At 44.3% G+C, this 27,717-nt stretch overlaps 2 protein-coding genes across 3 annotated transcripts in view; both read right to left on the bottom strand.

Annotated features, from left to right (window-relative positions):
• The window catches only part of mpped1 (metallophosphoesterase domain containing 1), a gene marked incomplete at both ends in the record, with an annotated part of 407,823 nt that overhangs the window by 240,300 nt on the left and 139,806 nt on the right, over nt 1–27,717 (bottom strand). The gene's annotated exons all lie outside the window — the stretch shown is intronic.
• The window catches only part of scube1 (signal peptide, CUB domain, EGF-like 1), a 174,519-nt gene that overhangs the window by 18,994 nt on the left and 127,808 nt on the right, over nt 1–27,717 (bottom strand). For both annotated transcript variants that reach the window (XM_080518490.1, XM_080518491.1), the window contains 10 exons: nt 21,049–21,171; nt 8,483–8,599; nt 6,639–6,761; nt 6,421–6,543; nt 5,556–5,654; nt 3,827–3,940; nt 3,186–3,341; nt 2,894–3,094; nt 2,671–2,832; nt 1,578–1,745 (listed from right to left, as the gene is read on the bottom strand). In XM_080518490.1, the coding sequence (XP_080374616.1) occupies nt 1,578–1,745; nt 2,671–2,832; nt 2,894–3,094; nt 3,186–3,341; nt 3,827–3,940; nt 5,556–5,654; nt 6,421–6,543; nt 6,639–6,761; nt 8,483–8,599; nt 21,049–21,171 (1,386 nt within the window). The remainder of the gene's footprint in view (nt 1–1,577; nt 1,746–2,670; nt 2,833–2,893; nt 3,095–3,185; nt 3,342–3,826; nt 3,941–5,555; nt 5,655–6,420; nt 6,544–6,638; nt 6,762–8,482; nt 8,600–21,048; nt 21,172–27,717) is intronic.

Below are 27,717 nucleotides of genomic sequence, written 5' to 3'. Positions count from 1 at the left end.
TATAAAAGAATGCGCTCAATAAAAACAAAGTGCACAATGTAAATAGATAAATCGATCAAACATCAACCAGTGTAAAAACAAACAAACAACAAACTCATGAAAGGGAGAGATGCCAGTCAAACATTATTTAGTGCAATAATGGCTACAGGTATGTTAATAAAAGTGTCATCTGAAAAAGTGTGCTCTATTCATTAGCTGTTTAAAAGTACAATCATGTTCGTCATCACTGGGCCTCTCTCAATCTAAATAAGGCAAGATTGATTTAATGTGGTTTATATACAGTAGACAATGTATTTAAATGAAGTTAACATTGTCTGGAATTGAATAATGGACAGCCCCACCTAAGAAATTTACCACCAGCTGTCACTGGTTATAAACTATAATGAACTACAACAACAGCAACAATGTTAATAACAATATATTGTTGTCTATGATTTGTTGAGTTTCGTTTCGGTAGAACTTCAAATAATGTCTCAAGGTGAGTAAATGTTAAATGTTAAACTGCTATTAAAGCAGTTTATTTATATTATTTTTTAGGTGTTTAAGGTGATATCAAATAAGTGTAGCTGTGTATAGAAGATGATTTGATGGTTTTATGATGCTGTGACTCCATTATTATTATATCAGAGTGATGCCGAAAAACTAATCCACGCATTTATTACTTCGAGAGTAGCCTATTTTAACTCCCTATTATCAGGGTGTCCAAATAACTGCTTATAACAAGTCTTCAATTAATTCAAAATGCTGCAGTGAGGGTCCTGACAAGGACCAGCATAAGAGATCACATCACTCCAATACTAACCTCTCTTCATTGGCTCCCTGTTAAATCTGGAATAAAATTTCAAATCCTTCTTCTAACCTATAAAGCTCTTAACAACCAGGCTCCATCATATCTTAAAGAACTGTTAGTCCCGTATCTCCCAAGAAGAACTCTTGGTTCTCAGAGTGCTGCTTACTGGAGGTTCCTAGGTTTTCTAAAAGCAGAATGGAGGTGGAGCCTTCAGCTCTCAAGTTCCCGTCTTGTGGAACCAGATCCCAGTTTCAGTTAGGAAGGCTGAAACAGTCTCTACTTGTAAGACCAGACTTAAAACTTTTCTATTTGCTAAAGCTTATAGTCAGGGCTGTTTTAAAACACCCCATCCCAGCATCTCGCTCTGCCTCTCACTCTACCTCTTTCTCTACCTCTCTCTACCTCTCTGTACCCGGACCAGGTTCTGTTTCTTGCCGATTACCCAAATCAAGGTTTGTATCTCCCCACTCAATCTATCTCTCTGTCTTCCCTATCCTTTCCTCTCCTCTATCCTTTCAACCCAACCGGTCAGCAGAATGCAGCCACCTCTGAGTCTGGTTTCTGAAAAAGGTTTCTTCCTGTTAGAGGGAATTGTTCCTTTCCACAGTCGCAATAAACCTGCTTGCTCATGTGGATTTGTTGGGCTTTTACATTTTCTCTGTTAAAAGCACATTGGAATGACTGTGTTGTATTTGGTGCTATATAAATAAAGTTGAATTGAATTGAATTGAATTATTCATCTGTTTCCACACTGGGAACATGAAGAAAAGTTATCTGGATCTCTTACCTTTGGCTTCACAGTCCCTGAAGGACTGTGAGCTTTCATACTTGGTCATGAGGCCTCCGCCACAGGGGAAGCAGAGCACCCGGCCCGGTTCGGACTGGTACGAACCCAGCGGACAGGACTGGCAGGGCCGGAAACCGTCTGCAGAAAACTGACCTGCTGGACATTGACCTGAGGAAATCACCAAGGAAATGTGTATCTCTGTTCTGTGAAAATATCTCAGCTTCAATGTGTTCTCACAGCTACAAGACAGAGCCACTTCAGCACTTCATTACACAAAATGTCCAAATTATCTATGTGACACTACACATATGTGTCTCTCAGGTGTGTCTTCATACATTCTGTTTCAGATCACCATTTTGGTGTAAGACCTGCTGTGTCTGCATTTAATTGACCATTTTAATTGAAGGTATGTACTTTGAACATATAAACACAGAAGACAGAAATGAATCAGATTAAAAAAACAAACACAATCAACGAAACCAAAAATTTTAAAAAGTATGTTTTTTTGGATGTTCCACATGTTCTTTCATTTGAAAAGGAGAACTTTATTGAGTCCTCCTTTAGTAAAAATACCAACCAACATTAAATCGTAGCATATACTAAATACCAATCTTCTTTTTGTTATTTTTTAATAACAGCAGCAGCAATAAATTAAGCAGCAAGCAGCCTTGAACACATCCCCATTACTCCAACTGAGGATGTCAGTCGTTATATATGTCATCAGGGTCGGAGTTTGATTCAATGTGAGAAATGTAGGGCACGTACGGGTTAAACAGACTTGTCAGTTGTAGAGTTTATAAAATTATCCCATGGGCCAGATTGGATTCTCTTGGACCAGTTTTGGCCCCTGGACCATGTTGTTGCCATCACAGCCTTAGTAATAAGTAGAAAATATTGTGATTTAATGCAGCTTGAAAGCAGTGTTTTTCAATGTTTGTTGATTATAACTTCAGTTTTCTTTTCTATTCTGAGCACCCTGGATTTAATGTATTCCACTTTTTTTATTTTAAAACAATTTTGATGTTAAAATTATCATATTCAGTTCTCTCCAACCTAACATGGTTTAAAAAAAAACAAAAGAAAGATAGGGTACCTCCACACTGGGACACATTCTTGGCCCCGACAGTGCCTTGCCCCTCAGTGCTGGGACAGGGCTCACAGGACAGCTGGCCCACCATGTCCTGGTAGGTACCTGGAGGACATTGAACACACTGCTCCTGCTCCCCGCTGTAGAAGGTCCCCATGCCACAGCTCACTGAGGGAAGACACACAAGTCAGCACAAGGGAGTGGCATGACCCTCTACCTTCAGACTTACCGCATTGTCCATCTTGGAGGACTTGTCCTGTGCTGCAGGTCTTGGCTTCTGGTAGTTGGGATGGTTTCTGGGCTACCTCGTATTCCATTCCTGATAACTGTATGTAGAACTGTTGCTTGTTGATGGACTTCCTGAGCGTCCGCATAGCACTCTGCAGCCTCTGCTTCATCCTCTCCCGCAGACAGTCCATGTTACAGGAGTCTGAGGCCAACAAACCACCCAACACATTCCACCAGATATAGAAACTTGAAACATCTCTGCACCAGAGATCTGCGGTGTCAATCCATCTCACCTGTGGCTTCCTCCTCCTTTATCTCAATTTCAAACTCGGCCGTGATGTGTGAAACCTCTTTTGCAGGAGATTTCCGACCTCGTCTGCGTTTCTTCGATGAGTCGCATTTGAGGTTGACAAAAGTGACCTGGCAGTTGTCGGTGCAGGGGAACTGGCCTTCTTCCACATAAGAAAAAAAGGCACAAAGACAGAAATGCAGTTTACTCCTAGAATTTGGGTAAACTGACTTCTTGAGTTAACGAAGGATCTCTGCCAATAGAGATGAAGGTTTGTGGTCTCAGCCTCCTGCCCCCATCACATCTTCAGCCAGTGTATATATGACTGTGTCATTACAATCTGTTTGTCGCTTTTCGCTGCTGTCAACCAATCTACAAACAACTACTCTACAAAATACTCCCAACAATCCCGGAACCAGGGTTTGTATCCCTTACCATAATCGACAATCACTTTGTTTGCTTGTTGCTCTCTGTCTTATAATTTTCTCTCTTTCCATCCTCTAACCTCCAACCAGAACCTTTCAATCTTCTCACATGCTTGCTCGTGTTAAATAGTTGGGTTTTTCTCTCGAAAAGTGCTTTGACATCACTGTGTTGTATTTGTGCTATATAAATAAAATTTTATTCTTGCCTTTCAGTCATTACCTTGTAGATTTTGTCGGGATGAATCTCTTTGTTTCTCCTTGTTTCGGGGCTTCAGGTGACACTTGGCATCTTTGATCTTAAACCTGGCCTTCTGTTTGATGGGTGGAGCACTGGCTTTATACAAAATGTAGAAAAAAACAAGAAAAACCAATAAAAACATTCATCAAAGATTCGCGAGAGCATTTGGTTCATAGGATGTGAGGTATAACAAGAAATGACATTTGATAAGAGCAATAAATAGGATACGAGACCAATTACATATATGTCTCAGAAATAATTAGGATTAAATATTGTTGCGTAATACAGACAAAATAAAGCTGAGCTACCAAATATGTTGTGAGTGCATCAGTTGCAGTAAAAGCCTCTAACTGGCGCCCATTAACAAATTTCACATATTTATTGAGTTATCACCATAACATAAAGACATGCATGTTAAATTAACTGGAATTATGCAGCATTCTAATAAAAATGCATTGGTTTTACATTGCATTAATTCTGTACTTGATGATGGTAAACTACGTAGGTAGCCCTGGGGCAGGCGGACGGAAGCGAGGCTGCCACTTTGCGCCATCGGCCCCTCCGACCACCACTTTGGCATGTGGGTAGCCAGAAATGGAAACTGAACCTGCAACCTTCCGATTTGGAGACAACCGCTCTACCAGCCAAGCCGTGTCGTCCAAAGGCTTTGTGTAAGTTGTCAGATAGATAGATAGATAGATAGATAGATAGATAGATAGATAGATAGATAGATAGATAGATAGATAGATAGATAGATAGATAGATAGATAGATAGATAGATAGATAGATAGATAGATAGATAGATAGATAGATAGATAGATAGATAGATAGATAGATAGATAGATAGATAGATAGCTTTATTTGTCATTGTACCGGGGAGTACAACGAAAATTGGGGGGTGCTCCCGCAGAGCCACCGTGCACCACAGGACATACAGACAAGACAGGTAAGAAAAGACAGTGCAATACAGTGCTAAGAATATAAAAATAGATACAAATATAAATATAAAAATATAATATAAAAATCTAAGTAGTTGGTTGTAGTTCGGGGGGGGGGGGGGGGGGGGTTGAGGGGGGGGGGGGGTTGGGGTCATGTCAGTCTGTCTGTGTGTGTGTGTGTGTGTCCATGTTCATTGGCGGACCTGATCGCCCAGGGGGAAAAAACTGTTTCTCAGCCTGCTGGTGCGGGACTTGATTGACCTGTAGCGTCTCCCAGAGGGCAACAGGTCAAACAGGGGGTGTGGGGGGGGGTCGGCGGTGATGGACCTGATTCTCCTGAGGCAGCAGGATGAGGAGATATGTTCAAGGGTGGGCAGAGGGCAGCCGAGGATTTTTTGGGCAGTGTTTATGACCCTCTGCACCGCCTTCCTGTATGTCAATGCAGTATGACAGTCTTTGTGTTAGTTCTGTGGTGAACTTGCACACTCTTTACCTGCTGTTGTGCAGCTTTAGGCGGCTAAGCCATCATAACCTACATTTAGATAAATTGGGTGTCGAAGATGTACACATCAGAAGGGGTTGATCAACATTTGGAGGAGTAGTCAAATCGCAGATTGAGAGAAGGCACAGCTAAAATGAATATAACAACACATGTGTATAGTGAGTATATGAAGCTGATAAAATCTCAAATCCCAAAACTCATCGACAACACTGAAAAAAAACTATGTAAGACGCTGCTGATGTGTCTCAGGTGAATTCTGCGTGTACGGTACCGGCACAGTTTGGTAAAACAGCTGTGGCAATCCTCTTCTGGGGAGGGTTTCCCGGCTGGACATGCACGCCACAGCTCAGTGTGTAGCTGTTTTCTGAGTCTGGAGGACACAAACACAGTGGTGAGGGCTCGTCACGTGCATCAGCTCCAAACAGGATCTTTAATGTAGCTCAAGGAGCTTAGATGCTCCTTTGTGATCTTAAACTGAAAAATAAAAGCAGAAATGAACAATCTTTGAACTGCATGGATGCATTTCAAAGGAGAAATGAGGCATGAAGCCTTTGGAGACCATTAAAAACAAGATGATTAAATAAGAGCCCAGGCTGCATTCAGCCACAGGAATTTACATGGCCGTCTCCTCCAAACATTAAGATGTGCTCCAAGAAGAAAGAAAAACAAATATTTCATTCCATGCCTGAGACTTTTTCATAATTCTCACAGCCAAGTCAAAGACAGATGAGGCACCACATTGTGGAAAAATGACATGATCAAAGAATGCAAATGGAGTTACAGATGTTAAATAGTACTACAGGAGGAGGGGACAACGGCCAAGGAAACCTTCTAGAAAGAAAAACACATTACCACTGAGAGCCCACAAAGGAGAGGCCAGTGAGGAGACATGAAGGTTGTGACTGCTGGAGCAAAGCACCAGAGGGTAGCAACACACACCACATGAGAGCATGACGTTTAAGTTGACTCACTTTCACATTCAGGCTTTTGCATATTTTTCTGAATATGGAGCATTGATGTGTGTACATAATCATGCAACCATGCTGGGATGAGTTTTTGCTAATAGATTATAATTGTGTCGATGGTAGTTGAAAATGAGATGTAAACCAACTAACAACAAACCGCCAGCAACGAACCTGCGAGAAAGAAGGCGTTAGAGGGGCAGAAAAGGGAGCAGACGTCATTGCCGTCCCCGCTCTTGGTGCAGGACAGCTGGGCTCGGGGCACTGGCTTCCCATTGGGCAGACACTTCATCCCCTCTGAGGAACACACAGTCACATCATCATGACAACCACACACACACACACACACACACACACACACACACACACACACACACACGGCTGGTGCTTACCGATACAATCCTTCTTGTTCCAGTGGAGCGTCTGGCCTGATGGACACACACATTCGTAGCTCCCATATGTGTTTATGCAGCCGTACTCACAGCTGCCATTGTTGATGCTGCACTCATCATTATCTACAAGAAAAGCCCAAAGCACTGTATCAGAAAAGTGGGAGAGTGCAATATCAAAATGGTCTGTCACACATTGAGTTTGCTGAAAAATAAAGTGCATTACAAATAAAATGTAGTATTACTGATAGTGCATTGGACTCTATTGAAAGCATAGGGATTATTATTCGGGAGCGAGCACTGAAGGGCAGGACTCTATTGTATTTTGTAGGTTAGGAACCTGAGGCAGTGGATTTGAGCCCAAATTTGACCCACTAAACATGCTCAAAAGCCGCTGTTCCACCACACAGTACGTGGTGGAGCAGGGCAGAGCGGGAAGTTATGGTACAGCAAAGTGCACCCAGGACCAACTCTGTCATGTGGTCCCACAATAGAAAGTACGGCAAAAATGTAGGCGGGTTGTGAATGACTCGGAGACGTCCAGTGAAGACCATGGAAGCAGCCAGTGGCCGTCAAGTTGCTTTCTTGTGAATCAGGTTAAACTTTCTCAAAGTGAACAGCAGCGTCCAGCTCCTGCTGAATGTACTCCTCCTGTGTCTGAGAGGAGCGACACAACATGACCTTGTTAAAAGACAGCTGTGATGTTGTGTTGCACTGACATTTCAAGAAACCCAAGGTATTGTATGTATCTCCCCACCAAGTCTATCTCTGTCTTTCCTCTCCTCTCCTCTCCTCTCCTCTCCTCTCCTCTCCTCTCCTCTCCTCTCCTCTCCTCTCCTCTCCTCTCCTCTCCTCTCCTCTATCCTCTCACCCCAACCGGTCCGCAGAATGCCGTCACCTCTGAGTCTGGTTTCTGCAAAGGTTTCTCCCTGTTGGGGGAGTTTTTCCTTTCCACAGTCGCAAACACACCTGCTTGCTCATGTGGATATGTTGGGCTTTTCTATTTTCTCTATAAAAGCACATTGGAATGACTGTAATGTATTTAAAAATGTCTTTTTTTAAATAAAAAAAAAAAAAAAACAGCCTGAGCAGCTCTATCTGGACAGTAACATGATTTTCTAGCAAGAGTATAAATTAGCAGGTAGGCAAAAAAAACAACCCAAAAACAAACAAAAAGCAAAACAACAACAACAATGATGACAAAAGCAAAAACAAAATGACACAAAACAAAGAACAAAAACATGATTTTGGTAATTGAAAGAATAGCAGAAAATAAAAAAAATCAGCTGCAAATCTCATTGATGGGGAGTGGAAGTGTGTGTGTGTGTGTGTGTGTGTGTGTGTGTGTGTGTGTGTGTGTGTGTGTGTGTGTGTGTGTGTGTGTGTGTGTGTGTGTGTGTGTGTGTGTGTCCGTGTGTCCGTGTGTCCGTGTGTCCGTGTGTGTGTGTGGTTTGTCCACTGGGTGTGGTTGGAACTGTTGTGGGGGGCCCCGCAGTATCACCCCGGGGCCCGAGGCCACCAGGGCCAGACGCCGCCACTCCGGTACCCAGCGGCCCACCGGACCCGGAGAGCCACGCCCCAACCCGGAGTGCGCCAGACGGAGAGTGCAGAGAGGACCCCACCCCCCCCCCCCCAGGCAAGAGGGGCCCACAAGAGAAGGACCCCCCACCACCACACCCCCAACCCGGTGGGACAGAGAAGGCCCTCCCTCTGCATCACAATCTTGGTTACAGTATGACAACAGAGTCATAACTAACAAATGAGGGGGTCTCAGTGGCACTAATCACCTCCACACAGTTGCATCTTTTACATCTGGCTACAACAGGGCACTGAGTGAGGGAACTCACCTCCACAGTGGGTGAGGCCATACAGGATGTAGCCCTTGTTGCACAGACACTCGAAGCTGCCGGGGAAGTTGATGCAGGTGTGTTCGCAGCTCCTCTCGAAGGAGCACTCATCAATGTCTGAAGGAGGCCAGAAAGAGGCAAGACGAGTCGGTAAACCTAACAATGTTAATTTATGAAATGCATTAAGAGGCATTATTATGGACACACAAGAAAGAAGCACACGAGAAAGGAAGGACATACTTTCCATAGTACCACTAGGTTACCCAAACAAAATATCCCAAGAAAGGTATGTCAGAGATTACCCTGTATGTGTAACTTTGATTAAAGCCATAGTTTGAGACGTTCGTCACGTAAGCACAGCTCTTCATAAACTCCACTGGCTTCACTGTCCAACAGTGCATCTATTTCAAAATCTTAGTCCTAACATTCAAGTCCCTCCATAACCTCTCTCCTCCATACCTCACTGACCACACACCTGGCCCCTAGCTCCGATCTGCCTCCTCTCTCAGTCTCACTGGCCCTCTGGCCCACATTGTCACGAAGGAGTCCCAGGCCTTCAGCTGCCCAGCCCACACCCATGGAACTCCCTCTCACCCAACCTAGAAACAATCAATCCCTGGACTCTTTTAAAACTCACCTAAAAATGCTGTATATTTTTAGACAAGCCTATTCTTCTTATGTATTTTCATGTTTCTTTCTATGTTTTTGTTTTTTTGTTACTAGTATATTTTTACGTTGTTTTGTTTATTCATGTAATGTAAAATGAGCATGGGTGCATGAAAGACATTAACAAATGAAATGTATTATTATTATTATTATTATTATTATTATTATTATCATTATTATATACAAGATACCTCTATTCTTACTGTTTGCACATTCCTTGCCTTTCCTTTCCTCATGAGTGTCCTTAAGAGCTGAATGTTACGAGTAAATTTCTCCACTGTGAGATCAATAAAGGCTTATCCTATCTTATCTTATTATGATAATTATGATAATTATTATTATTATTATTATTATTATTATTATTATTATTATTATTATTATTATTATTATTATTATTATTATTATTATTATTATTATTATTATTATTATTATACTGAAGTCCTTCTATCCATCTACTTCCAATTATGGTAATCAAGTTTTACCAGCACATGATACATTTTTAAGATGAGCTTCTCAGTGCAGTCAAAGACAAACTACCAAATATTAAAAGTTGACATTCCCTTAGAAGAAATAGCAGAAAAAATAATTACTGACATTCCTGTAGGAACCTGTAGAGATGTGTCCCCACCAATATTGAATACTTACACATTTGTCCTACCCAGAAATCATACTGTGGAGGAGAAAAACATTTTGATTTTGGAATTTTGAACTTGCGTTCTTATATTTTGATGGCACAGCACAGTGTCCTGTCATTGCCCTGGGCCTTCCTTCATTGGAAAATAAATATGATGAGAAGAGCTGTAATCCATCCAGGAAAGAGACAGGGGAGGGAAAAAGCATATTATTGATTATAATAGATCTGGAAAGGAGAACCGGTCAGGACTGATGTCAAGTTGATTTTTTAAAGATACATTTTCAATAATGATTTCACAGTACTATAAACGCTTGAGCTAGGTTTTGAGTAGGTGATAACCAACAATACTCCACTAATCTCCTGCATATGGTGAGATGCTCCATAATGACTAATTAGAGGATTTTTTCCCCCTTGTTTAGATTTAAAATGGTTACCGGTACATTTTATGCTCAAGAGCTGAAGCTTAGACCTGCATTTCTGAAGACATTCTATATGTTTAGAAGCAGGAAGGAGACAGACACGGCACAAGGTCTTAAAATAAAGTAGGGAGATCTTTTACTGTAAAGGTTAAGTTATGCTTCAAACAGACGCAACAACATATCACCCTGTATATAGCAACATCAACTGTTAAAGGTTTTTATTCTGTATGTTAGAAACTTTAACATGGACTTTTTTTTTTTTTAGCTTTTGTAAGTCACATGCTGTTGCTGTACATTTCTATATGTAATGGTATGTATTGTAAATACATGAGTGCCATCCATGGACATCAAGGACTCAAAGCAGGGAATCAAAGTGAGGGAGGGCCAGGAGAAAACCAAGAGTTAGGAGAGGGTAACATAAAACAGCAGATGTTTTAGAAGAGTTCACGAAAAAAGTGAAAAAAAAAAGAATTGCTACTTTGTAGTAATTGCAAGCTTATTGAACTTAATTGGACTTTATTGGAGCCTCATTGGACAATAAGTCAATCAGCAAGCAATTGATGGCTACAAATAGAAGGAGGAAAAAACATTTTGTTTTTTTGGTTCAGGCCAATGTTTTTCAACATTTTGTGTGCCATGGCTTATGTTTGACACTGAAAAAAACCCTATGGTATGCAAATTATCAAATGCATGGCTGTAAAGTGCAAGAGCACACTGAGGCCCAGTCCACACAAGCCAAAACAATCTTTTTTCAGGCAGGGTGGGGGTGCTTGGTATGGAGGGGGCAGCTTCAGGAACTCACCTGGTTTTTTCAGGCTGTTCTGCAGGGCATTACAAGGGCTAAAAAATAAAGTGTGTTATTATGGAGTTTGTCATGCAGAGGAAGCTGTTATGGGGTGGATGTTGGCTTGGTAAATAGTCCAAGGCTTAGACCCATGTGAGGACTCAGGAGTTGGCTGTCTGTTTGCAACTAGCCCACAAATAGTTTACATAAACTGAGTGTATCACCAGGAGCTATTTTGTCTGGAAAAGCTCAGACAGAGCAGACAAGCACAACTTAATATTTCACTATGCTGGAGCTGAACAGGCCGCAACTGGCAGTTTGTTGGAATGAAATGTCAATTAGCAACACTTAACTTTTATGCAAACACAGTGTTTGGCTCTGGAGGTTTTGTGACATGGGACAGGAGCACTTCAGTATTTTGTTCATGAAAATAATTTGGTGTTCGTCTGATCTTCTGTCATCTACTATGACTTGCAAGTAGGAATTAGCTTTTGGTCATCCAAAAACAGAACCGCTGATTACAAACTCAGTGTGTGCACTGAGTCAATCATGCAGGGATATGCTTCTCTGAATACATGACTTTGCATGTTTCACTGTTTTATATTCACACACTCATTCATTCACATAGAGCAGAAGGATAAAAGAACACTCCCCAACCACTGTTGGGATTTATTGGTTGGTTGGCTATTAGCATTAAAAATGACTGTAAGTAATAGATTACTGAAAGTAATAGATCACTGGAAGTAATTTATGAAAATTTGAAATTATTAATGGAAGTAAACAGTCATTTACTCATGATCAATTCCTAGAGTAATTGAGTAAGTACTCAAACGTTAATAAATTATCAAAAAGAATGTATTAATGGAAAATTATTAATTTGAATTAATTGATTATTTATCAAATAATAATGAAATCTGGGCACCACCAGCTAAACTGTAAATAGCTAACACCAAAATATCAGTCTCATTTGTTAAAAGGGTTATTTAAGTCAGTTAATATTCCTGTGCAAAATATATCAATCTTAAATAACAAGGAAGGTGTGAGATTCGAGCACAGACTGGTACAAACCAGTGAAATAAATACACAATAATTCCCAGCAATCGATCAATTCAGCTAACAGGCATTAATTAGCAAAAATTTATTAATTCATTAATAATTCAGAAATTATTTCATAAATCAACACAATCAAGTAACAAACGTCATCGAACACAGAGATCTAATCTACTAAACAGCAAACACTATGTACAAACAAAGAGGGTGTGTGTGTGTGTGTGTGTGTGTGTGTGTGTGCGTGCGTGTGTGTGTGTGTGTGTGTGTGTGTGTGTGTGTGTGTGTGTGTGTGTGTGTGTGTGTGTGTGTGTGTGTGTGTGTGCGCGTGCGTGTGTGTCTTGGGAGTCTGAGTGGGGATGTAATGACCACGAGTGTCCACCAGGAGGCGACGGACCTTGGAGGGTCAGTGTGAGTGGGTGTAATGATCTGGAACGGACGTCAGAGGGAGGCAAGCGTCTGGTTTGGGGCGGTGACTGCATCTGCTGTGTACACTGATCAACGTCACATATAACAATTGCATTACAACAATCTCGCAGCGCTGCCCAGACAAAATCTCTCTTACGGTTCCGTGGCTCGGTTCTCGTAGGACCTGGTTTCGCTGCAGGTTTGCAGCTATGTTGGATTGCGATCACGGCCTGGTCTTTGTGGACCTTTGAGGTCTGTGGAGCGCGTTGCAGCTGGGGGGGGATGCAGCTTCGCGTCTGGCTCCCAGGATCCACAAAAAGAAAAAGAAAAAGGCAAAGAGAAAAGGGATAGTCCAAACAGTGTGTTCTGCTCACCAGCGGGCTGAACTGTGGTTTGCTTCCTGTGAATCACTTTGTGTGCGCTCTTGACCCGGTGCTGCAGAGACGTGTTTTCTGCTTGGAGACCAGGTTGAGAAGCAGGGGGCAGTTGGTTGCGAGCTGGGTTTGACCAAGTTGTATTTCGGACACCCATTGTGTCCGGGTCGGGTTCGACCAATAATGGGGCTTTTCCAACCTGGCGCTTGTGGCCCTCTCAGGTTGCTGTCCTCCCCCCTGCTGTTTTATTATCTCCCAAATGTTCTTGCAGCCTGTTCTCTTGGGGGAGAACTGCTTGGGGAAAGAGCATGGATTCCAACACCACTGGAGCCCAACACCACTATTCTCTCAGGATAATGGTAACACTCTTATCAGCCCTGTACATAAGCCACACTTCAATTTGCTAATTTCAACTATTTTATCAAGCTCGGTGAATTGCAATAGAGGGACATAATATAACATTTGATACAGCTGAAATGCTCAAATCTGTAGGCTATTGAAAACCTTGGTGTGAATGGCCAAGACACCTGACCTGATTATATGAATCAGAAGCTTTATTGTCATTGTACAGGTACAACGAAATTGCATAGAAAGTTTGGGGAAAGAAGGACAACATGAGGTGAGGAGAGGAGGGAAAAAAAGGCGGAGAGTTGAAGACAAAACACAGCCTTGGCGACTGGGTGTCTGGGAGTCCGAATTGTAGATTAGGTTTGTTTTCGTTCAGGCACTTCAGCTTTATCTGTCGACCTTGAGTGTCTCTAGTCTCCAATGCTGCTCCAATTTTGGCAAGATTTTAGCTTCCCAACCGAGTTCGAATATCCTCCAAGATCGATCCAATTTCGCGTAAACGTTCAAGAGTCGTACTCTTGAGTTGGTTTATCACATGAGTCTGAGCGTTCAAAGCTTGGCACAGTCCTTCAGTGACGATAGGCAGCCTTCCCAATGCGGCTTCCCGCGTCTTCTCATCTTTGCGATAGATCAGAAAGCCGCCAGCCCCAATCAGCAGCATACCTGTTATCATGAATCCCAACATGTAGAGGTCCTCCACATCCTCGATGGACAGAATGGCCAAACACAGGGACCTCCAGGAACCCCAGGAATCCAGCATGTATCCGGCAGCAAACGTCCCATCGGGACATGTGGGCTCTCCTTTGCCCGATCGTCGTGTCGTAAAAATTTGGTCGATCGCATTGAGAGACCAGCTGATTAATTCCATGGTTCCGGTTAAATTCGGATGCGGGTCTGAAGAGAGTCTCTTGATAGATCAGACACAAGACAGTACAGGACGGGAGCAGCAAGCGGGGAGGGCGAGCGAGAGAGGAGAGAAGAGAGAAGCGTCCGCCTTCGCTGAGAGCCGGAAGAAGGCTTGGAAGAAACCGAGTAAAATCTATGCACAAGTCATTCACAAGTTATATGGTGGTAATTTGGATGAAGACTTTAATGACCTTAATTTAATTTATAAATCTTCGCAAAATTATCTTATATTTTCAATTTGAATACAACTCTCTTCAGGTCTGTCACCCAGGTGCTTGGAAACGTAAGAGAGGAGCCACTGTTCCATAACCCCATGCTCCAGGCCAGGCTACTCCACTCCCTGACCATACAGAGGGCCTTAACATCAGCTGGTCTGACCAAGCTGGGGGACCTGAGGACGGCGGGACAGTGGAAGACGGCAGCCAGGTTGAGTCAAGAGACCAGGCTGAAATTACAAAGACTGGTGGAAAAACTGCTGGAGGAGGTGATGAGAGCTTTGCCTGGCTCCTTCCGGGAGGCCCTGGGGAAGGAAGCATCATCCCACCAAACAGCCATGGATTTTACTTTCCCACAGCTGTCCATCAGTGCTGCAGTCAGTCAGCAGGAGGTGGACCATGGACTTCTGCTCTCCTTCGCTACACCAAAACTCCCTGACGTTTCTGAGCTGAAGAATAAGGACCTCTACACCGTCACAGTGAAGGTCAGGAACTGTGTGTCGCTGACTGGAGTCCAGGTGGTCTGGGACATTGGCACCCGGGTCCTCACCCAGAGGCAGCTGGAGGTCCCTGTACAAAGCTCCCATTGAGAAACGCACTGCAGATCTCCAGTGGACGGTGGTACATGGGGCCGTGGCTACAAACAGACATGAGGCACGACTCAATCCCCAAACGAACAGTCATGTTTTCTGCCAATCCGAGGAAACCCTGGATCACCTCTGGCTGCACTGTCAGAGACTGAGTTCCCTCTTTGCTCTGCTGCAGCAGTGGTTGACCAGTTAGGCCATGCTTTCCACAGCACCCTCTTCATATTTGGAACAAAGTACTCTGCAGCCCAACGCAGTAACATCTGTCTAGTTAACTTCCTCTTAGGACAGGCAAAAATGGGAATCTGGTCATCTTAGCGCAACAGAAGCCAGGGTGTAGGGTCTGATGGTGCTCTGCAGGTTTTCAGAGGCCTGGTGGCTGCAGGACTCAGGGTGGAGTTCACGTTCTACAAAATGGTGTCCAATCTAGAGAGAATGTGTTTCTGTTTGGACTGTCGGTGATGTTCTGTGTGCCATAGAGCAGGAAGAACTACTGCTGCACTTCAAGTGTGTGTGTGTGTGTGTGTGTGTGTGTGTGTGTGTGTGTGTGTGTGTGTGTGTGTGTGTGTGTGTGTGTGTGTGTGTGTGTGTGTGTGTGTGTGTGTGTGTGTGTGTGTGTAGTTTTTCATTGCATGTATATAAGTATTTATTTTTTTTACTTTCAATTCCTATCATCTTTCTATGAGTTTTCTTTAAAAAAAAAAAAATCCAACTGAAAGATAAAAAAAATGAGAAAATAAAGGACTGTTTAAAGATCTCTCTCTCTCTCTCTCTCTCTCTCTCTCTCTCTCCTGTCAATCTTTTATCTTCTCTGTCTCTTTGAGTGTTCCCACCCAGTCGTGTACGGCTGCCATGCCAACTTCTAATTCGGAATGAGCAAGTACACCACTATCTGTATCTGTATCTGTATCTGTTCAACCATTTAAAGCTGTGTTTCCACCGCACAAAAAGTCCAGGGATGGAACGGAGCCTTATGGTGCAGTATGACAAAGCGTAACCGGAGCCAAATTGGTGCCTGTTTCCACTGCAGAAAGTAGGTTAAAAAGTAGGCGGGGCTTAGAGCTCCGCAGATATGTGACGTTTCAACAGTCATCTCAGCCAGGCGGCAGATCTGGACCTTATGAATCCTCTGTTGTTGTTGTTTACATCTTCCACTTTGCACAAATTGTTTTGTTAACTTTTATTTTTTGCAGCCACAGAGCTGCAGCTGCAACTTCCATGTTGGTCCCGAGAGAGCGAACGCTCCGGCGACTGAGCGCCCCAGCTGGTTGGGGCACAGAGCTGAGCCGGTGCGCTGCACCGGGACACGGGTTGCCCTTAGCTTTCTGCTCAAACGCAGAGGCAGCCACTCTGGCACACAGGCTGCTCCGAGCATCTCTTTGCATCGCGTCCGCGGTCCGTCCCCACACCACGCCTTCGACCCGACCACCGGCAGAGCAGACGCGATGCATCGCGGACACCGAGTTTTCTGTTCAAACGCGATGCAGCAGTGCTGACCGTGGTTGAACAGAACACTGACCGCCGCTGCATCGCGTTTGAACAGAAACCTCAGACACGATGCAAAGACAGATCTGGCAGGGCACATGGCGCACTGGCACATGGCGCACCCCCGGCATGGCGCGGACGCTATGCTGCAAACAGAAAGCACGATACAAAGTCCCGAGCCCTGGTCTCCCCCTGCCGCACGTCTGCTCTTTCACGACCAACATGAAAGTTGAGCTGCAAAGGAAAAAAAAAAAACAACCAGTGCAAAGCTGACCACACTGACAACAGCGTCTTCGGCTCGGCCCTCGCTTCAATGCAGCAGCAATGTGAAGCCAGGAGGAAGGAGGACGAAGCTCTCCAGCTCTGCCTCCCTCGCAAAGCCGAGCATGCACCTGCCACAGCCCAGCGAAAGAACGCTGCGCAGGCAACGGTGCCTCCTCCATTCCCTCAGTTTAAAATCCCGAAGCGGCCCCAGGCCCGTCCTGCTCCTAGTGCCACACCTGCACAGGAGGCGAGGACCGGCTGGCCCAGAAAGGCCACCACAGCGACCGCAGCTCTGCCGGCACGCACCGCACAGACTGCCAGTCAGCAGGCCAGGAAGAAGAAGCAGGCGGCCTGACGACCTCCCCTCTTCCCACCGGTACCGGCGCTGCACGTTCCCATTCGCCAGCCTCGCCGGTGTTTCTTCCAGTGTGTGCGATTCCAGAGCCCACGAGCCGTCGCTGCTGCGTGCGCCCGCGGAAGTCACAAAAACACACACAATTGTTCTGGTTTAATAAAAATGTTTTCACTGCCGCATCCAGACCTCCGGTCGAGGGCGCAGTCACATTTAAAAAACGAGAGCGTAATAAACAGTTCGGTGCCGGTCCTCCGGACCCGGCGATCCACCCGAGCTGTCAATGCACAAAAATCCAGCGCATGCGCAATGACGCACAAGCGTCACGACCTCCCTCCAATCAGGGACTCCATAACACAGTTATTGGAGGCTCCGATGACAGGGGGCGTGTCAGATGCTGTCACTTCTGTCTCTGCAATGAAAGACAGATGGGCAGCCCTCAACGGCTCAGCCTGGGTTGTGAGAACGATATCACGGGGTTACAGGCTTCAGTTTGCCGCCGTCTCCCCTCGTTTCTCTGGTGTAGTGCATTGTCAAGTGCGCGGAGAGTCAGCTCGTGTTCTTCAGGAAGAGATTCACTCGCTGTTGATAAAGAGAGCAACATACGTAGTGCCTTCCGAACAACGTCAGAGCGGCTTTTACTCCAGGTATTTCCTGGTCCCCAAACGAGCAGGGACTGGGATTCGCCCAATTCTAGATCTCCGGGCTTTGAACAAATACCTCAGAACATAAAAATTCAGAATGCTCACACATGCATCCCTGCTGCGTATGTTGCGTCAGGACGACTGGTTCACATCAGTCGACCTGAAGGACGCATATTTCCATATCCCGATATATCCTCCACACCGGAAATATCTGAGGTTCGCTTTTCAGGGTGTTTGTTACGAGTACAAAGTCCTCCCGTTCGGCTTATCTCTGAGCCCGAGAGTATTTGTGCCAACAAGGCAACAGGGCATCATGCTGGCCACATATTTGGACGACTGGCTCCACCTGGCGCGGTCCAGAGAGGAAGCCATAGTGCAAACCCATACCCTCATAAAACACCTGGTCGGCTTGGGTTTTATGATAAACTCAGAGAAAAGTGTTATCCCAAGTGCAGAAAATAATCTTCCTGGGCTTATCACTGGACTCGGTGTCTCTCACAGCTCGTCTCTCAGTTGCGAGGCTGAATGCTTTCAGAGCCTGTCTCTCACGCTTCACCCTGCACAGCCTGTACCCTTCAGATTATGCCTCCGGCTACTGGGGCTGATGGCCTCAGCCATCCTGGTAGTCCGGCTCATCCATCTGTATATGAGGGATTTTCATCGATGGGTGTCCTCCCTCCTGCTGGACCCCGCGCGTCATGGCACACGGAGAGTTATGATGAGTGCGCAATGCGTAATGGGGCTGCTGGCGCCACCTGACTTTCCAGGTGAAGGGGGTCCCGATGGGAGCCGTTCTGTCTCGGAAAGTGATCACAACAGATGCGAGCATGACAGGCTGGGGCGGCATATACGAGACCCGATGCGTGAGAGGCGTCTGGAGCGCAGCGCTCCAGCACTCTCATATAAACTATCTGGAGCTCTTAGCGGTGTTTCTCACGCTGAGACGCTTCCTCCCGTTTCTCAACGGACATTATGTCCTGGTGAGAATGGACAATACAACGACAGTGGCATATATCAACCGTCAGGGGGGTCTGCGCTCACGGCAACTACACATGCTGGCACGCAGACTGATCCTGTGGAGCAGCGCACACCTCCGGTCTCTGAGAGCCACGCATGTCCTGGGGGTTCTGAACCGGGGGGCGGACCTGCTGTCCAGGGGCACGCCGCTCTACGGAGAATGGACACCGCATCCAGCGATCGTAGAGCAGGTGTGGGCCCGTTATGGCGGAGCCGCGGTGGATCTGTTTGCGTCAAGAGAAAACGCGCAGTGTCCGCTGTTTTTCTCAATACGCGATCAAAGTGCGCCGCTCTGCGTGGACTCGTTCACGCACGTCTGGCCGCCGGTCCTCTTGCACGCATTTCCCCCATTGGCTCTGATACCTCCGACTCTGAACAGAGTCAGGGAGCATCGCCATACATTAATTCTGATAACTCCGCGCTGGCCGGCTATGCACTGGCTGACGGAGATATATCAGCTCCTGTCGGGGCAGCCATGGCAACTCCCTCTACGCAGGGACATGCTGTCACAGGCAGGGGGAGCAGTATTGCACCCACACCCGGAGCGTTTGGCCCTATGAGCCTGGCCCGTGAGTGGTGTAACTTAAATACTTCAGGGCTCCCTAAAGTGTGATTAACACAATACAGAGCGCCTGGGCATCCTCCACTCGGTCTCTTTATGACTGTAAGTGGAGGGTGTTCGAGGAGTGGTGTCAGCAGAGAGGACACATCACCTTTCAGTGCACTGTTGGTGTAATTTTGTCATTCCTGCAGAGCTTGATTGACAAACAAAAAGCCTTGTCCACAGTTAAGGTGTACCTGGCTGCTATTGCAGCATGCCATGTCGGTTTTGAAGGAAAAACGGCCAGCCAGCATCTCTTGGTCTGCCGTTTTATGAAAGGGGCCCGCAGGCTGCTTCCTGTTTCCAGACCGCTGGCCCCCCCATGGGACTTGGCAGTGGTTTTGGATGGGCTCTCTGGGGCTCCATTTGAACCACTGGAGGAGGTCAGCTTGAAGCACCTGTCTCTGAAGACAGGGCTCCTGCTGGCTTTGTCCTCTGCCAAGCATGTCAGTGACATTCATGCACTCTCAGTGCACTCCTCATGCACTCAGTTTGCTCCTGAGTCCACCAGGGTGTAACTGAAGCCCCACCTTGCTTTTGTGCCCAAGGTGATTGGCTCGAACTCGAAAATGGCGGTGGAGAAAAAGCTGTAAGAACAATGGGGGCATTGTTCTTACAGAATTTTCTCCACCGCCATTTTCTTCTTCTGGAGAACAGCGGTTGCACATGCTGTGTCCAGTCCGGGCCTTACGGATTTATATGGACCAAACAAAGGGATTTCGGAAGAGTGACCAGCTCTTTGTGTCCTGGGCCAGCTCCTGCAGGGGCAGGCCCATCACAAAGCAGTGGCTCTCCCACTGGATTATGGGAGCCATTGCTCTGGCCTACACATCTCAGGGCCAGCAGGCACCGGTGGGCCTGCGGGCTCATTCTACGCGGGGCCTGGCTGCATCCTGGGCCCTCTCTAAAGGGGTCTCAATTCCGGAGATTTGTGCAGCAGCAAGCTGGTCTTCACCTCACACCTTTGTCCGCTTTTATAAGCTGGATGTCTCTGCTCTGAGCCTCGCTCATGCAGTACTGACTGCTGGGCCCACTTATTCCTGGAGTGTTGGTGGTTGACTTGAGATAAGCTTGTCCGGCAATACGGGAGCTTCCATATCCCATAGTGAGACATCGAAACGAATGCTATGAAGAGAACTATAGGTTACTTAACGTAACCCCGGTTCTCAGAGTAGCATGAGTGAGACGTCTCACCAGACAGCCCTTCTTGCTGGGCGAAGCGAGAAGAGGTGCTTATTTTGAGTGGCGCTGCGCAGTAAGCGCGAGCTACTAAAGGGTTGGTGGCTCCACCCTGATGTCGGCGTCGCGATCACCAGCCAATCAGGATTGGTGTAATGAGATAAATGCTTCTGAGGCATACGCAGGAGGCGTATCCCATAGATTGATAGATCAAAAAACAAGTTCACAAAGCAACTTGAAATATCATACAAACCGAAATAGAGGCGAGCTGAAGAAAACCTGTGGAGTACTGGAGGGAGCAACTGTCACTGTGTGTGCGTGCTTCCAAGTTTTACTCGTGTAACGCTCGGACTTGTAAAAAATGCATTATCCATAGCAGATACTCATCTGAAACGAGCATCCGGCTCAGCCCTACTTCTAATAAAGACAGCAACAGACTCTTCGTCTCCTCCTGTTGCAAGAGTAGAAACTGTTCTGTGCTCTCAATCACATCATATTGTCTGCTCAAGCTGCCGAACACCACAGGGGAAGAAAGGAAAAAACATACAAAAACATGGCTTTGTAAGAGTTACAAATGCCACAGGACCACACTGTCGACAATTGGTGTCATGTGATTGACAGCTGTCTACCACTAACCTTGACATGTGCGTTCATCAGTGAGCAGTTTGTGACCTTTCTGGCAGCTGCAGTCGAAGGAGCCCACCGTGTTCCTGCAGAAGTGATCGCAGCCACCATTGTTCTCATGGCATTCATCAATATCTGTATAAAGAGAAAAGAATGGGGAAAAAAAGCAGGGATAAGTAAAAAAAAAGTTTGAACCTAACCTGTGATTGGCATTTTCACTTTAATGTGTGGATTTACATTTCAGATTCAAGCAATTTTAAACAATTTTCTTTCAGAATCCATTTCTTTCTCCTGCATTGGTTCATCATAAATCCCAAATGCATAATTTTAAAAACGATGCAACAGGCATGACATGACAAATATGTCAAGAGCATCACTTATGAGCACCACTGATGACTTGGGAACTGAATTTTCATTGATTAACACCCATTTAATTAAATATAATTTGGAATCTGAATTAATTGTTAAATTAATAACAATTACCAAAATTAGTAGTAATCTATAAACTATTTTTTTTTTAATTTGTAAGCGGAAATTCAGAATTCTGGAGGAAATAATGAAAGATTAAAATCCTAAATAAATATAAAAATATTAGGTATATCTGCTATTCTGGATACCTGCTATTTACTTTGTTTAATGATTTATTTGACTTAGTTCCTTGTTCAAATAAACCTCAAAAACAAAGCAAATAATGTAGAATGAACACTAAAATGCCACTAAAAACTAGTGTACTTAATGTTTATTTCCCTCACAAGTGTTTCAGGTAGTCTTCAGATGATCCCATATCAGTGTTCACATGTTCCCACTTTAATATGTTGGTGCTAGCGTAGTTTATTAAAATGAATATGTAGTAAGCTCTGTGTCCTGCTGTGCCTTGAAGCAGATTTTTACAGGGATTGCCCCCACTGCAGTTCTCTACTGCAGCTGAGCATTCAGGCACTTCAGGCTTTGTTATTTATTTAACTCATAATTCCAATTCTGAATTAACTGTTTATTATATCTTATGAGACTGTTATAAACAAATTGGCTATATTTCCTGTTGGTGGTGCCCCAAAGTTATCTAATGTATATCAGATTAACTTTTCAATAAAATAATTCGTCTTCGATGATTATTAATCATTATTGATAGCCAAACTGCTTGATGTGCAAGGAGAACCCAACATATTGGTGCCCCATGTTCCCAACTGTTTGTATAAATGAAGGGTGTTGTGACAAGGTACAAGGGAAATTATTTGTTTTTGTAAATATAGGCTATGTGTAAACGTGGCTCAAGTCTGGTTCTTTTGGTTTCCTCCTGCTAAAGGGAGTTTTTGCACTTTCCCTATGTTTGTGGTCAGTGTATGTTGTGGTCATTAGAATTACAGTTTTCATTAAAAAAAACCAAAAATGAGTCATTATTTGATTTTTATATTAAGGAGTCTGGTTTCTCAGCACTGAAAATCCAATGCATTTTTCTGTATCAGGCTGAAGAAGGGATACGCAAAGCTTTAAAAGCTGATTGATTTTTATTTTCTGTTTCTAAAGACAAAAAATAATATCGTTATAGAACAGAAATTTAAAAAGAAATGCCCGTTTTCTTTTTTTACTATTGTGTGATTGGAAGTTGTCATTTTCAAAGTAAAAGCATGTATGAGAACAGCATTGTGTTTCTGGCAAGAGAGCCACAATCTCTGACTTCTATTCTCTTGCTCAGGCTAAAATGTCTTTGGAACCTCACTCTGACGTGATTTGAGACATGGCGAAACAAGGCATATCATCTGTAGAAATCTCTGCACACATATCACACCAAAGTGTGCATTTCTATGTGAGGAGATTTTGTGCTGAAAATGGATTTCTATTTATCTTATATTTTATATCAACACATTAAAGCATCTCTAGTTGGATCACTGTGCACCTCCTGTTTTCCTGTGTCAGTGTCTCCCATAAGCCCATTTCTTGACAAAGACATTGTCTTGTGAGGAGGTCATGTTTCCACTTCATGCTCCTTGTCTGTGACCTTTCCGATGCCTTGCATCAATCTCTGCACAGAACCCACGTTCTGTCCTGAACCTTCTTATCAGGCAGGTGGTGTTCCCTTTGTACCACAAACATCTCAGTCTGTTGAGTGACTGGGAGGACGATAGTCAGCAGGAGGAGAGACATATTTTTGATGCATCAATAGTTTGAATGGTCATCATTTGAATTCAAAGGGAATGGCTTTGTCCCTTGCATTAGTTTGACTTTTAACAGGTATAAATCAGTAAGTCTACCGTATTCTTTGCACTATAGGGTGCACTTAAAAGCCTTTAATTTTCTCAAAAATCGACAGTGTGCCTTATAATCCAAAGTGCCTTATATATGGATTCATTCTGGTTGTGCTTATTGACCTTGAAGCAAATTTGTGTGGTACACGGTGTAGGGATTTCTTGCCTCACAAGGATCACTATTTATGTTGTGGTTGGCTATCGATAATGATTAATGATTATCAAAGATAGTTATTAATAATGTTATTGAAATTTAATCTAATCTGTATCATAACCTCGGAGCTCCACCTGTCTTAACAGGAAATGATAGCCAATTCAGTTCTATCAGTCTCATAAGGTATACTAAACAGTTCATCAGGAATTTGAATTAATAGTTAAATTAATTACAATTACCAGAATTAACAGTAAAGCTTGAAGGATTTTGGAGTTCTTGACACAGAAGAGGTCGACATTTCATTCACTTTTGTGCTCATTAATAACACAACAAGTATGATTCCAAAAATTATATTTATTTACAATGAAAACAAATAAAACACAGATTCTAACTACCTATATACAGCTTAGTGTGTGTGTGTGTGTGTGTGTGTGTGTGTGTGTGTGTGTGTGTGTGTGTGTGTGTGTGTGTGTGTGTGTGTGTGTGTGTGTGTGTGTGTGTGTGTGTGTTTTATAGTTCCATGTGATGGAACTATAAAACAAGATGGCGGATCACAAGAAACTACATTCCAATGGAGGTTATCAGAGAGCAGGAAGTCTGTCCTGGGTCTCCACCATGTGCTGGAGAACAATGGAACATGGAAGCTAGTCTTTAGCGTCTGTTTCCTGTGTGTCTCTGCTAAAGGACCATTTCTAGAATGACTTGATGTGAATGAGACTTGTTTTGTAAAACGTCAGGAGTCGTCAGATGGTGTTCAGTTACTGTGTGATGTTGTCTTTGATGTGATATGTGTAGGATTGTGAGTTAACAAGTTAGTAAAGCAAAGATTAGCATGCAGACCCTGTGTCTGCTGGTTTACAGGTTGATAACTGCTCCTAGTATCATTATCTATAGAACTCAATCACTGTAACAGAATCAACACATCTTCAAAAAGTTAAACAGTTCTATCATAGCATCAGGTTTAACTAATCTCAGGTAAAGCCCAGTTGTTGTTCCCACTTCCTTGAAGGAGTTCAGTTGTTGTCCTGCTGGAGGGAAGCTGGTGTCTTCTCCTGTAGTTAGCACCTCCTGCTAACTGTGGTTGCTGGTTCTGCAGGCTGAGGAGAAGAAGATGAAGTTGATGTTTCAGGAGTCCTTCTTTGCAGCTCCTGGTTGTTCCTTTTGTCCAGACTGAGGAGCTGGTCGCTCGGGTCTATGATAGTTTTCCTGCTGGTTGAGGAAAACACCAAGAAGTTCTGTGAGGCGTCGTTTCCCTGGTCCGTCCTGGAGGAACTGGTTGGTTTTCCTTGGTTGATGGGAGATCAGACTCTGGGTGCTGGTCTCTGGATCAGGGGAAGGTCTGACCCTCGTGGTCGGGTCAGCAGAGGAGTGGAGGAGTGGAGGCCTCTGGTTGCAGGCCTCTGGTGTTAGCTGTATGCTAACGCTGGGTGAGCTGCCTCCAGCAACCCATCTACTCGGGGTCGACTCACTGCAAGAGACTCTATGAGACTAGTTCTTCAGGCTTTTTGTTGAAAGTTTGTGGATTTGAAGGTGTCGAATCCTGAGAGCTTCAAACAATCAGTGTCTGGCTGAGTGCATGGGTTAAGCGTCTTTTCAGCAGAAAGCGGGGGCAAAAGGTCCCCTCCACAGGGTCTGATGGTCAACCACATTCCTCCGTCCGAATTCATATGTCATGACTGTGTATCATGACAAATGAAAATTGTCTTTCCTTAGAAATGAACAAACTTTCTGTGGTCTTGTGAGATCCCAACAACGGCCCTCACTGCACTAAGTAAAAATGTTTTAGTACGACTTCTTAAATTACAAAGCCGCACTGCTTGCAGCATTAAGGCTACCATAGCCAGGAGCGTCGCTGAGTAATACATACTGTGCTTCACCATAATATTACAGTGTGTTAAGGATCCCAAAATGGCACCTGTCAAAAGACACACATACGACGCGGACTTCAAACTCAAGGCAATCTGTTACACAGTAGAACAAGAGAATAGAACAGCTGCGAGAGAATTCAACATTAATGAATCAAGGGTCCGGAAGTGGAGGAAGCAAGAAGATGACCTGCGCCAAGTAAAGAAGACCACACAGTTCCTGCAGAAACAAAGCGAGATGGCCACAGTTAGAGGACAACATTGAGCAGTGGGTTATTGAACAGAGAGCAGCAGGGAGAAGCGTCTTTACAGTATCTATTCACCTGAAAACAACAGCATTAGCACGGGACAGGAATATCAATGACTTTCCAGGCAGTCCTTCTTGGTGCTTTCGTTTTATTAAAAGATGCAATCTCTCTATCCACACATGAACTACCGTCTCGCAGCAACCGCCGAAAGATTATGGTGAAAAACTGGGCATTGTCCGTGTATACTGCCAAAACAAGATCACTGAATAGAAGATCCGGCCAGAGCCCATCACCAACATGGACGAGGTTCCCCTCACCTTTGATGAGGTGAGACCACACTGTAGAGAAAACAGGGACCAGAACGGTGTCTATACACACCACAGGGTATGAGAACTCATCCTTCACTGTAGTTCTCGGTTGCCAGGCTAATGGCTAATGAAACTTCCACCCATGGTCATTTTCAAGAGGAAGACTTTGCCACGAGAAACGTTTCCAGTCGGCGTCATCATCAAAGCTAACCCAAAGGGCTGGATGGACGAGGAAAAGATGAGTGAGTGGCTCAGAGAAATGTATGTCAAGAGACCGGATGGTGTTTTTCACAAATCTCCGACCCTATTGATCTGCGACTCCATCTCACCGATGCTGCCAAAAGCCAAGTGAAGCAAACTAATTCAAGAGCTTGCCATCATACCGGGTGGATTAACTAAGGAACTCCAGCCGCTAGATATTGGTGTGAACAGGGCGTTCAAAGTTAACTGCGAGCTGCGTGGGAGCAGTGGATGACAGAAGGCGAACACACATTCACCAAGACAGGGAGACGGCGCCGGGCGACTTATGCCACTATATGCCAATGGATCGTGGAGGCCTGGCTTAAGGTATCAGTCTCAACTGTGGTCCGAGCTTTCACAAAGGTCGGAATCATCACTGAACTGCCAGCAAACAGCAACAACACTGACTCGGATAATGGCGAGAGGGATTCGGGCATGTTGGATGCTGTAATCGCCCAACTGCTAAACTCGGACACTGAAGATGAAGACTTTGAGGGATTTGTGGACGAGGAATAAACTGAAAAAGTGAGCGTATTGTTTTGTTTTTCACGTGTTACAACTTAACACAGTTCAGGTATTAACGTTCATTGCGCTCATTAACGTTTAACAATGTTGAGAGTTACTGTGAACGTGTTTAATAAAGTTTAACTGACTGCACTTTATATATGAAAATAGATCATTCATTGACAACGGGCCTTATAATCCAGTGCGCCCTATAGTGCAAAACTTGCAAACTTTTCTTCTTTCCTGGTTGTTTCATTTATTGGTTGATTAACTTTGTTGCCACACTTATCTTTCTCTGTAGAAAGTTCAGCTAAATCACTAAATTTGGAGTTTGAAAGTATTGTCCTGGTGGTGGTGTGATTAAATAGCATGTGATGGTTTATTAATTGACTTTTTAGTTCAGGTCTTTGATATAAATTGTTATGAGACCCACAGGATCTCTTTCTAAGACTTCTACTCCAATTTACTAAGTATTAACTAAACCTGTTCTGTTAGTTCTTTTAACTAAACTTGCTGATTGAAAGTGATAACTATAATTTAATTTAATTTAATTTAATCAATTTAATTTGTTTCTTTCGTTTGTGTCACTTGTTAGAGCAAATCTACATAAGTTAAAAATTCTATATTTTAGAGTAATGAGTGGCAGTCTGTTTGAACTGAGCATTTAGCTGGAGGGTGGAGTTTTACCAATGTTGACCATTCTTTTAGCCTGTATTGAACTGCTCTTCCAGGTCTGTACCCCCAGTCAGATGGTCCTGAATAAGTCAACACTATCTGCCAGGAGTCACAGTTCCGTTTTTTAGAGTCTGTCGCATCTAGTATGCACAAGTAGGTCTTAGCAGTCACTAAAGCTGTTCTTGAGTGCTTCTCATAGGGGATTATGGAACAAATGTCAAACTGCACCGCACAGTCATCTTCTAATGTACAAGTGAGTGTTGGTATTCCTGTCCTGTGTGCTGCTTGTTGTGTCAATCTGCTCAAATGTCTGTTGTTGCCTGAGTCCATATCCAGTTATCCTAAAGAGTTTGCCAGAATCTTTGTCTTTCACCTTCTTCTGTTTCTAAACCCTCCATAGCTATCCCTGTCCTCCTATTTAGTCACACTAGTGTCTGCTGCTGA

Source organism: Blennius ocellaris (genome assembly GCF_963422515.1).
Source record: "Blennius ocellaris genome assembly, chromosome: 22".
Classification (NCBI taxonomy): domain Eukaryota; kingdom Metazoa; phylum Chordata; class Actinopteri; order Blenniiformes; family Blenniidae; genus Blennius; species Blennius ocellaris.
Note: the sequence above shows the minus strand (reverse complement) of the source record. Positions and strands in the feature narration are given on the sequence as shown.